General features: G+C 29.8%; 1 protein-coding gene across 1 annotated transcript in view; it reads left to right on the forward strand.

The window, feature by feature from the left end:
- Window positions 1-12,631, forward strand: part of LOC106679122 (dnaJ homolog subfamily B member 13) — a 24,829-nt gene that overhangs the window by 8,681 nt on the left and 3,517 nt on the right. Inside the window, exons 4-7 of the mRNA XM_014418083.3 lie at window positions 2,356-2,500; window positions 5,143-5,317; window positions 7,313-7,484; window positions 12,096-12,197. Coding sequence (XP_014273569.1) covers window positions 2,356-2,500; window positions 5,143-5,317; window positions 7,313-7,484; window positions 12,096-12,197 — 594 coding nt within the window. The remainder of the gene's footprint in view (window positions 1-2,355; window positions 2,501-5,142; window positions 5,318-7,312; window positions 7,485-12,095; window positions 12,198-12,631) is intronic.

Below are 12,631 nucleotides of genomic sequence, written 5' to 3' on the forward strand. Positions count from 1 at the left end.
TAATGTTCCTTGTAAATACTTTAATTTTATAATAACCATGTCATATATATTTGTAAATGTATTATTAGAATCAATAAAGATTAAATAAAATCTTCTGATCCAATAAAAGCTAATTCTTATACATGGCATCTCTTGATGCTAGCATCTCTGGGTATGTATATTGTTTTATTACTTCTTTGGATCTCTCCTCCTTTCCATTCCCTGTCTTTTTGTCAGGACCTACAGCCAGTACCTTTAGAACTAGCATACCTCTTCACGAATGTAAGTGTATATCTTACGGAGTAGAGTTTCAATTCTGCAAAATCCTACAGTTAATACTTGTAGGTCTTGCTATCCCCTTCACGGCCGTAAGTGCATACCTTATAGAGTGAAGTTTCAATCCTGTGAGGATTTACCTATCTGTAAAACTTGCTGCCAGTTCATCTCCTGTCCAGCTACTTAATTTATGAACAAATATTGTCTAGGCCTTCTGATGTAGAGTACCTTTTATCTACAATTGGAGTAATACTAATTAATTGTACACAGGACCTCAATTCTTTCAATGTTCCGGGCTGCTAGCACCAATTCAAACACCAATAATGTTTACACTGTGATTTTTAAAATCCTTGAAATTGATTATCACCCATTGCCCCAAAAAAGTTAACATCAAATCTAGAGAAAACTTTATGGGGCAACGATGGCCAGTTAATCTGAGCTACACAGCTAATCCAAGGTAAAACCAACCAAGGAACACCCTTGTTTCAGCTACAATCTGTTTTTAGTATTGGTAATTTTTATTATCCCTTCTTCTTTTCATATTAAATAAAATGGATTTGATAAGGAATGAAATAAACTAAACATTTGCTATTTGAGTTACTTTTTTTACCACATCCCAGACCATCTTCTACTTCAATTTTAGTAGGTACGTAGAGATTAGGTTCAGTTTGTGAAGTACAGACTTATTGAGATGGACTTGATATTTGATGCAGTCTTCTTATTTTTTTTTGCACAAAAAGCACAAATTCCTTTACTAATTTTTTTCTTCCTTATTATGAATATCTGCACTCATCTTCACTGATTTTTATTCTAATGATTTATTGATATTTTCTGAACTTATAATCTCATAATTGAATTTGCTCTGAATCAAATAAACCATAATGTCTTCAAAAATATTATCCTTTTATTGGTATTTACTTTAAATTGAGTTGGTTGTTGACATTTCCATTATTCATGATAGCCAAAGAAAACAGTTAACAGTCGTTTGCAAGATAATCTACTTACTGTGGTAGTGCTTTCACTTCATCTTTCACATCCACATATCCAATTACAGAATCTCACTATTTCTGGCTTTATTGTTTTCCTTGTTGTCTTTAGTTCTTCCTCATTATACGACCTCAAGGAATTTATGCTAAAGTCCTACTTCTAAGGAATCCAGAATGCAAAAAATAATACATACTCATGTTGCCTGAGACGAATGTCCAGTCATCATTGCTATTCCTCACCCTCTTATACACACTAGTTTGATGTCCACTTTCTATTTATTTTGAAAAGGTGTGAGATAATTTCATTCAGCAAGTAATTCCAAGTTACACTTCTTTTATGCCTTGATTTGTTAAAAATTAGTTTTGAACTCTTTAGGTAAAACTTGGGAGTACTTTAGCAGAAATGATATTTTTAGTTCTTTCTCACTGTGGAATTAGTTTATATTTGTAACTACATAAATACTAGGAAGAAATAAGGTTGTTTTAATCACTAAGAAAAAATACAAAACATAATAGTTGTTTATTTTGTTAAAAAAATAAAATGAAGAAACAGATTGGAGTAAACAATGTTTGCACTAACAGTTAAATTCAGTGATAGTAATAGTTCATATTTATAATGGTTATAATCTCCTGAAGTACAAAATAACCTATAAATGAAGTAAATAAACTTTTTTAAATAACCTCAACTCTTAAGTTGATTTGACAATTACTTCTTGATCCAACTCTTTTAACAAATGTTTAGTGAAGTTCACTACCTAGTAATGTTAGTGTTCTAAAACTGCTTCCACGGGTATGAAGTTGTTATGTCTTGTTAGTCTAAATATAAAAATGTCCTACCATCGTATTACCATTACAGTTACCAACATGCAAACATCATATTGCACAATGTGAGATTTGAGACTACTACCTCCCTCAAAAATCAGTGGTCTGTAATGGTTAGTTTTGGCTGCAAAGTGAAATACATGGATACACACGTCTATTTTTATATATGTATATAATGAATAATTGATTAAAACATTGAGAAATAAATAATTATTTATAGAAATTCAAAATTTCTTTTATTGTGTTACATTTAAGTTTCTTGTTTTTTCTTTAATATTTGAAATGTACACAGGAAGTTTTTTGGAACTGCAAATCCATATGCTGATCTAATGTATTGCATGAAAGATCAAATTGCTGTCTTCAAAGCAAGTAAAGTTGAAGACGTAAGAGTTAAAGAGCAATCTTATGAAAGGGAGCTTGAACTAACACTTGAAGAGGTGAACTTTATTATTGTTTTATATATATATTTAGTTATATTACAGTACAACTTTTACTAACCATAACCGCCGAACTGCCTGAGTATGTGATGGTTAAGCTGTTTCGTAAACCAAACAGATTTCAGTATGAAAAATACTTTAATCTACAAATAGCCATTAATTAGCTATTTTAGTATATAAATAACATAAACATGCTTGTAATATAAATACTGGTTTTATGAAGTAACTTTTACAAACTTTCTGGTTGGAAAACTGACATCCATGCTTTGCTTGAAAAGTAGCACAACTCAAATAATTTGTTAATTGTTTGCTTAATGTGTTCGAAAGATAGTGTAGTTTCACTATAGAAAGTGACCATCATTTTCTATAATTTTACACTGGAGAGCAGATGTGCCAGTTTTAAACTGTACTCAATCTTTCTTAAATTCAGTTGTTTCATCATTTTCAAGAAGTTTTTCTTCTCATTTTCTTGAATAGTGTAGTGATACATTTTGCTTTGCGACAAGTTGGAAGCAGTTTTTGTTTGTAAACACACAATGACACATATTTGGACCTGAACTTCATTATTTTCAAGTTTAAATCAACAGACGTTACTTATTATTTTTGGCAGGAAGTTGAAGTGGAGTGTGAATTAAGTGAGATTGGTAGTTCTATGTTCAGATCCTTAAAAAACAGAGTAAAGGCAGCACATGACGGATTTAATTTAATTTTTTACTTTGATAATTCATCCTGAAAAATAGGTAAAGTACTGGCATAACACGTTTATAAAGTAAATTTAGTTATCTATAATAAATATCCAAAATAAAAAAAAAATAGAAAACAATTTGACAAAATAAACATTTAGAATGTTTATATACTTGACACATAAAATTATCATTATGTAAGATGTGACACTATTCAAGAAAAGTAGTGACATGTAATGATTTTGTCAGGATTTTTCACTGTTATTCTTTCAACAACATAAATTTGAGGTAGACTCGGGGACATTTGAGGACTTTACTTGACTTACTATGCACTCAGTAATGTCCCATTTCTTGGAAATATTCAAACTATAAATTGAAATCCCCACCTATTTTGAGTTCTATTCTATTTATGGTTCACAAAATCTGACAAGTTGAGTGAACATTAATGCAAGTATTACTGAACTTAGTTTTGTTAAGCTAGTCCAGATATATTTAATAAACCATTAAATGTTTTTAATTTTGAATAAAAATTTTTTTTATCTAGTTTATTCGTTGGTTTGTCTAATTCTCTTGTGAAGTTGTATTTCGTTCTAATAAAGTTACTAAGATTTTAATAAAATCTTGTAAACAGTTATAACCATTCTGTGAGTTCTGTTGTGTTTTCCTGTTTACTTGTTTTTGTTGTATAAGGTATTTTGTTTTATTACTTTTGTGATGAAAGACTTTTTTGTGTTTTATAAAAACTGTCTGTAGTTACATAGTATGTATGTGGTAGCTCTTAACTTTATGAAAATGAATGAGAGATTAATTAAAAAAAAAAAGTTACATGGCCTATAAAACATAATTATTTTTAATATTTGAATTATATGTCACTACTATCTGCTGTATCTGGATCTCTGCATGCCAACTTCCACCAGGGCTGTAAACATTGGATTGGAATTTTATCTTAAAAGATGACTTAAAGATATTTATTTTGTTCCTTATATCTGCCGCTTAAATAAATATCTAATGTGGTCTCAGAAGGCCTCAATAGTGCGTATTCATTCATATTTTCAGTGTTAACAGAGTTATAAGGTAGGTATAGGACAGACTGGGGTAGAGTCTAGGACAGAAGATGAGAGGTAATTGGTCTTTTGACTGGAGGGAATTAGTTTCCTGACATTGTTACGTCACCAGTCTTCTGATCTAATGGGTGACAAACTTGAGGGGAATCATTCCTCAAAACGTGTGGGTGTTAAGAAAATTAAAGTGGAAGAATTTTAGAATAGCAAATCCAAAAAATTCTTGCTGGCTGAGTAAAGAGAACCTGGTGGAACCCCAAAGGGAACCTATTGATACTGCCTTATCTTGACAGATGGATCTTATATATAACTCACATAAAACATTAACGTCGAAAGACCTTTTAATTGTGAATTTATTTGGGTTCATCCAGAAGATCTCTGTGAGTTAGTTTATTGATAATATATCTTATGCTCCGCTAAACACCCGGAGAGCGACGGCCCTATATCACTTTTGAAATATTAGCTTAAAACGGGAAGGAGAGACTTTAAGATAGAGCAATATTTAAAAAGCCCCTGAAATCGAAAAATGGCATCAAACCCTCCTCCACTCCTGCCCTCCGTGGTAGCCTTACTTATCTGACTGAGCAAACGGACAAATATAGCGAGTAGGTTGGTCGATGAGATAAAGTATTGGCATTTTTGAAAAAATTGGCTGATTGTCATATTGTTATTAGAATACTGAAATTTTGTTGGAGGTTTCACTGTATGTACCAAACGTATTATTGGATTTGATACCTTTAAAGTGTTCAGTATATAATTTTTATAAAAACAATTGTTCTAGCTACATGACATATTTTTTTATTGCTTTAACTTCTAGATTTCTTTATTATTATTTTTTATTGGAACCTATTATTTTAAGAATTATGAATTTTATATTAATATGTTTTGAATTTTATAGGTTTATCGTGGAACAATGAAAAAATTGAAAATTGAGAGGCAAGCTTTTGATGATGATTATGTTACTACCCATCTTAAAGAAAAAGTTATTTGTATCAAAATTAAACCAGGAATGCCATCTGGTTCAAGGATAGTATTTCAAAATGTTGGTGATGAAGGACCTTGCATTAGCCCTGGTATTCATGATTGTTTAATGCATATGTATACTGTTCCACAAAGAATTATAAGAATAAAAATTATTGATTTAATTTAATTTAATAATTTTATAAAAATTATACTTGAATCTTACATTAACCGTGTAACTCCAGTTCCTCCTGTTCTCAACTCTCCTCAACCCACTCCACTTCTTTTTCAGTACAAGTCCCTTCCGTATGTCCCCAATCTTTCTGGCGATATTCAAAAATCCTTAAGATCCACTATTCCCACCCTACGTCTTGGCTTGAAGTCCTACGACAAAATTTCCTATTTTTTTTTCCTAATTAAAAGACCCTATTTCTTTTTTACACTGTTCCAATGTAGTTTACCGGATATCTTGTTCTATCCCATGTTTTAATTCCTTCTAAATCTGTCTTTTATTCTGGTTTTATTTTCTAAATTCTCACCCCATACTTAATTAAATTGTATTTTATAGTTTCTATCCTTCATTTTTCTTTTACATTTATGTATCTTATTTTTAATTTATATTCATATGTTACCAGCTTCAGTATACTTACATTAATTACTTTATTATTAATTTTTCTATTATATAATGTACATACCTCTGTATTTCTAGTCATTTGGTATATTGTCTTTCTTTATGATTTATATTTATTGTATCTCATTATTTTAACTTTATTTCTTATTTGTTTTCTATCCTTGTAGATTTTTTTTTTTGTTAAATATTCCTTCTCTCCTCACCTAATATGTATATTATCATCTATTGTTTACCTAATTTTAATATTTTCTACACTGTATACTTTAAAATTATTTTCAAATGTAACGTATTTAACTGCCATCCCCACTCCTCCCAATACAAACGGTTCACTCTGACTTTGACTTTGACTCCTGTAAAAACAGGTATGAATTCTGTTTCGTTCATTTTCTTGATTTTATTCTTATCCCCCTTTTTCATCTCCTAGTTTGTACTTTTTTTTATATTTCTTCTTTTTATCTGTTACTATTTCCATTTTCATTTATTGTTTATAACCTTTTATTTTTCTTATTTATTTTTATGTTTCATTGTATACCCTTTTAATTTTCCATTTACTTTTTTATTTGTGTTAAGTGTTTGTATCTTTTTTAGCCCTGATGAGCCCTGTAACATGGGGCGAAATGTTGGCTCAATTAAAATAGTTATCACTATTTGAGTTTTTTTTTTTACTGCACCCAGACCATATGCCATTTTTTAATAAAAATTATTCATTTGCCAAAACAGTGGTTTCCAAACTTTTTCCGCTGTGGCACCGTTCTTGGGCTAAGAACATTTTGGAACATCCTTGTTGAACTAAAATAATTTTGCAGCAGGCACCCTTGTAAAGTTAAAAAAAAGTTAACATGATTATCCCTAGAGTAGAAAGGAGAAAAACAGTAAAAAGTAACTGCTAAAATATACTGTTTATTTGCTATTTTCATTTTACATATTTTTCTTTTCTTTCTTTTTTTTTTTTTTTTTGTGATATTTTGAGAAAGTGGTATAGGGTTAGGGCACCTGAAAGTACTGCAGCACCCAGTTTGGAGACCACTGGACTAGAGAACCCAACCCAACTTTTTTTCATGTTGTCTACCAGGTGTCAGAGGTGGTCGACTGCATAAGAGCACTTCATTAAATGAACCAGATTACAGTTTTAACATGAACTCTTTTTGTATATTTCATCTGTTAAAGTTCTTTTTTAAAACACATTAAAAATATCTAAAAAATATGAAAAACAAAAAGAAAAAATGCTGCCGACCTCTGAATGGTATCAATCAATATAATAAATGTGCTGACAGATACCAAGAGGCTGGAGATACCTGGCCTAGGAGGACTGCTATCAAAATATTGTTATCAAGTGAATCAACTCTTACGGTGATTGTCATCAGTCCTGGTCAAATGGACCAAAACTGCTTTATTTAATTTTTAATGATGTTTTTAAAACTGTTATAGTGTTAACTGTGTTTCCACTATTTTTGTTAAAAGTTTATTTTTGTGGTAGGTGACTTGGTAATAATTACAAAAGATTTACCACATCCAAAGTTCAAGAGAGATGGTGTTAATTTACATATGGAGGTCACTTTAGATCTTTATCAATCTCTTGAAAAGCTGATTGTGGAATTGAATACATTAGATGACCGAGTAATTCGTTTTGCTATAACTGATGTTATTTCGTAAGTGATTCTGGAATAAATCCAGTTTTAAGTACCACTTTCAATTTATGTTTTTTCTTTCCTGTCTCAAATTTTGTATTTGATTCTTACAAACCTCTCTTCATTCATCTCATCAAAATCTAAACCTATATGATCACACAATTCTTTTATCTCGTTTCAATCTGCCCCTTGAAAATTTATTCATTGGTTCAGCACTGATTACCTTCTAATAGAGTTAGATATTTGATGACAAGTTAAATGGGCTATCTCTATTGAAAGAGGTTGATTAGAGGCAACTACACTAGTATTGGTTCATGAACCAGCAAACTGGGGGCGATAAGTGTGGGTTTATGATTGAACATGTAAAAAAAATTAATATTGTCAATATGGTTAAATAAAAGATTGATGATTGAACAGTACATTCCAAACAATGTTTTAAACTTAAGTATCTATTTTCAATTCGAAAATTGGAGGCAAATAGCGTATTTACCATGTTAAGTTTTTGGATCTTGGTCCCTGAAATTCGGGTTGATGATTGATATTTAAGTTTAAAACAGTGTTCTAAATACACTTTTCAATTATCAACTTTGTATTCAACAGTTTTTTTTTTTAATCTGCATATTAATTATAATAAATAAATAAATATGCCCCCAATTTTCGAGTTGATGATTGACATTTGAGTTTAAAGCATTTTTTTGAATGTGTTGTTCAATCATCAACCTATTATTTGACCATATTGAAAATATTATTTTTTTTTTTTTATATTTTGAACCATATACCCACACTTATTGTCTCCGGTTTGCAGGGTGATGAACCAGCTCTAGTTGTAACCTCTAATCAACCTCTTTCAATTGATATAGCTCATTTATCTCTTCATCAAATAATCTTGCAGTCGCCTCTTAGACTATAATTAATAGTTCTTAGTCCATCACAAGTTTACATACACATTTTAATTGCTTTTATACATTTAAGGCTTTTACATTTTTTTTAATTAAATAAATTACAGTTCTTTTTTCTCGGATAAAAGGTTATTGATTTTATCTAATATAGATATAGATTGAAACCAGAATTTATCAGTGTGATGTCTTGTCACTGATATCTATTTCTTATTGAAAGGCATGTCAAATGTGTGACAAAAAGAAAAGTATAAGGTACTTTCAGTCCTAACTATTACTATTGTATAACTATTGTACTATCACTAGTATGAATCTTCATATCAACCATTCATCTTCCTTCCTTTCTTTATCAACTACAGTGACTTTCACTTAGTATTTTGACCCTTGATAGCCTGATTATTTTTTATTACTCTACCAATCCCTATCATCAACATCATAAAGTTGTGAAAATTAGTCGTATGCGTTGAATACCTCTTTTAATAACTTTCATATTTGTATTGTAAAAAAAACTAGCCTGCTCGCTTAATATTCCATTTCCGCAATTTTGTTTTACATATGTTTTTTATGATAGGGATAACCATAATGGATATTATAACTTGTGTTTCACATCTTAAGAAGTATTAAATTTTTGTATTATATTTTTATTATTGTTAAAACAGAGAACACTGCTTTAATATTTTTTATAGATTTGAAACTAAGTGTAATGGCAGAAAATAGAATATAATCATTTAAACTCATGTACTCAACAACTACTAAGCCTGTGAAGCTAAAATTATTCACTTTGTTGCAAAACATGCTTCAAATTTTTATAATATGTTTATTTCCAAATAGTTATATTTGGGCCATTATAGAAACAAAATTGCCATTATGACTTCTCAACAGGGATCAAAAATTCAACTTTGTATTTCTGAACAATCGTTCATTCATGGTATTATACCACTATTGTAATTTATGAAACTGCATATAAATCATGAGTTTTCCGATTTGGTGATGTCTAATATCACAACATTTTTAAGTAAGCAGAATATATTGAATTTCTAATGAGTTTTACCATTTTTCATTTTCCTATTTCAACATTGTGGTTTCAATTCTGTAAAATTAAAATGCCCTTAGCTGTTGTAAGGCTGTAGTATCTTTGTCTCTAATTGTTGGAGGCAACTTAAAGGTTTTAAAAAAGATGTGATTTAATTTTTGTAAGGAATGTAAGAAGCAAAATTCTCAATTTTATTTTCACTTTTTTTTATTAATGTACACTAGTTTTGTGAAAATCTTATTATTTAATCATGAGAGCTGCGCCTTGATATCCGTAGGAGACAATTTTCATTTTCATTTTTTGGTAATTGTCGTTCATTATGTACCTGATTTGAAGATTCTCCTGAGTGTAATGAATGTTGCCAACATCAGTTTTACTTAGATCAATTTAAACATACTTTTCTATATGATAGACAGAAGAGTAATCATACAAGTGAACTTCATAAATTTTTTATTTAATGCAAATTTGAAAAATTAAAAAGTAGCTGAAGTCATCTGTGCTTGTTTTTGTCTTTTTTATCCTTTGACAACCATTTCTATAAATAATTAATAACTCCACCCTTCTTTTTGCTTTACCTCGCAATCTTGGTGCACTGTCGAGATTTTTTTTATCTTATTTCCCCCGGATGGTGTTCAGTAGTTGATGGAGGAGTATGAAGTAATGATCAGTACTATATTCTTTTTTTTTCTGGTAATAAGCAGCTTTCGATTTCTTACTTCTTCAATAACCTTCTACTCATGTGGGTTCATGTCTCCAATCTTCTTCTTTTTTAGGTTTGTGAAAAAAAAATTTATAAAAAGTATTATCAGTATAATTGTTGTTGTCTGTTTGAATCCATCCTTTCCACATTAAGTCGGAAATTTAGGTTTTGATTTAATTGTGTTATTTATACAGTACTCACTCATTAGGCCTTCTGGATATGACTCCTAAATTTCACTTTGTACTTCAGTAAAAAGACAAAACTTGCCTTTTACGTTGTTTTTCCTTGTATACAAGAATTTTACTGTCGATCCACTGCACATTATTTCATGTAATGCCACTGTTTTCCAGTTTATATCAGTTCTTACAATTATATAAAAAATATAATCTGATATGTTATTGTAGGTGTAAGCGACACTCATTACTAATAGTATACCTTCCAACCAGCAACATTTTCAGATTTAATTGTTTTATTAATTTGTTAACATGCTCCAATCATGTACCAAATTTACCAAAACTTAATTGAAATATGCAAAAAACATGGATTAGAAAGCGATCACATAGCTAACACTCATTACCATGAATAAAAATACTTGCCTTGGTATTGATTTGTTGCCATCTTCTCACCTTGATGTCTGGTCAGAAATTGTTAGCTGGGCCAAAAGATACAACACTTCATCCCCTGTACATCACACTCTTCTCCACCACTTACTTCTTTTCTTGAAGAACAGGCTCTGGTGACATTACTTTTAAAAGTTTTCTGGGCCAAAATTCAAACAAACTTCCCTCCTTTGGATGTTTTTTAAATTCTAAAAATTACTCACTAGACCTTCAATTTTATTTGAAGCTGATTTTCAAATACTTCATGTTTTTCCCTATATCTTCATAAATGAGTTTGATATAAGTGATGTTCTCAAATCACCTTTCATTTTTAAATGTAAATTCAAATGTTTTGATTTGGCTAATTTAAATTTTTATAAATATTTTATAACATTTTGAGAGGAATGAAATAATTTATTACAATCCGTTCATGATCCTTCTCTCCTTTTTTTTTTCTAAATCATAATTAGTGCAGGTTCTTTTAATTGTTTGGGCTTTCCTTTTTTTTCAGAGCATTTTTAAGATTATATATTTATGTTGAAAATTCCAGCTTCTCCATGTGACTTAACTAGTTCAAAAGAAATATTTTCTATTCCGGCTACTTTATATAATTTTAATTTACTGATTGCTATTTGGATTTTTTCCTGGGTTCTTCTATTAGTGGTACTGCATTAAGTTATGTTGAAGAAGGGGAATACATTTTATTAACTGTATTCAAAATATTATAAGTGTTCTTAAAATGTTTTCAATAGAGATCCTGGATCCACAAGAATATTTTTTTACTGGTTTTAAACTGAATTATATGTTTTATTCCTCTCAAAAAGTATATCTTAATAAAATTTCAAGTTATAAGACCTTATATTTCTGATGTATGAAAACTGTGATGATTTTGAAGACTAGTTATTCTTGAAGAACAGTTTATTCTTTCTACTTTGATTATCTAAATTAGCGGACAACTCAGTTGGATGTTTGAATGATTTGGGTGAATGAATCTGTGCTAGCCTCCATCCAACAACTTGACTGGCTTCTAATACATTATGTTTGTGACATAATTACATGTACTTCGTTATAAGCTTCTTTAGCTTCATGCACTCTTGATCAAATCAAGGTTGCATTGAGTCATAGTGCTCAGAGCCAGGCTTACCCCTTCTAGGCTATCCCATAGTTCTTACAAATTTTTATTAGCATCACTACTACATAGTGTATCTTGCAGTCTGGAATGAAAGCAGTATTAGAAGAAGGTTTCGGTTTCTGATTGTAAGTTTCTCTGTAAGTTGCAACTTTCAGTCTCCTCAAAGCCTCTAATGAGGTTTAATTATGGTTTTCAAAATAAAATTATTTAAATTCTATTGTAATATAATTATGATTTTCATGTTGCTAAGTTATTAACTTTATTTTTTCAAGTGCTGGTTTTCTTAAAGTTGTGCATGGTGAAGGCATGCCATATGTCGAGGATCCTAATAAAAAAGGAGACCTCATTATAAAGTTTGAAGTTTCAATGCCTTCGTAAGTACACAGCTCATGATTTTATTATATTAAATTAACTGAAAATGGTGTGTGTGTATGTGAGTCCATGATAAATTATGTGTATAAAAAGTATCTCACATTACACACAGATGAATTTTTAAAGAATAATTTATTTATTAAATAAAATTAAACATATCAATTAAAATAAAATATATCCATATAGTCTCAAAAGTTGTTTATTAATTCATATTATATTAGTTTCGGCCAATCTGACCATCATCTAGGACAATCTTAATTTTAGTTTCACAGCCTCATATTAATTATTAAAAGTTTGAGGATAATATGCCCTGGTCAAATCTAATATAGTCAAAATTAACCTACATTTTTCGATATTACATTTGATTATAAATTCTTCAATTTCAAAATTATGTTATACTACTTTCATTCATTTATTCACACCAATATTGGCAGTA

Source organism: Halyomorpha halys, unplaced genomic scaffold (genome assembly GCF_000696795.3).
Source record: "Halyomorpha halys isolate HHAL.00 unplaced genomic scaffold, Hhal_1.1 Scaffold177.1, whole genome shotgun sequence".
Taxonomy (NCBI): Eukaryota; Metazoa; Arthropoda; class Insecta; order Hemiptera; family Pentatomidae; genus Halyomorpha; species Halyomorpha halys.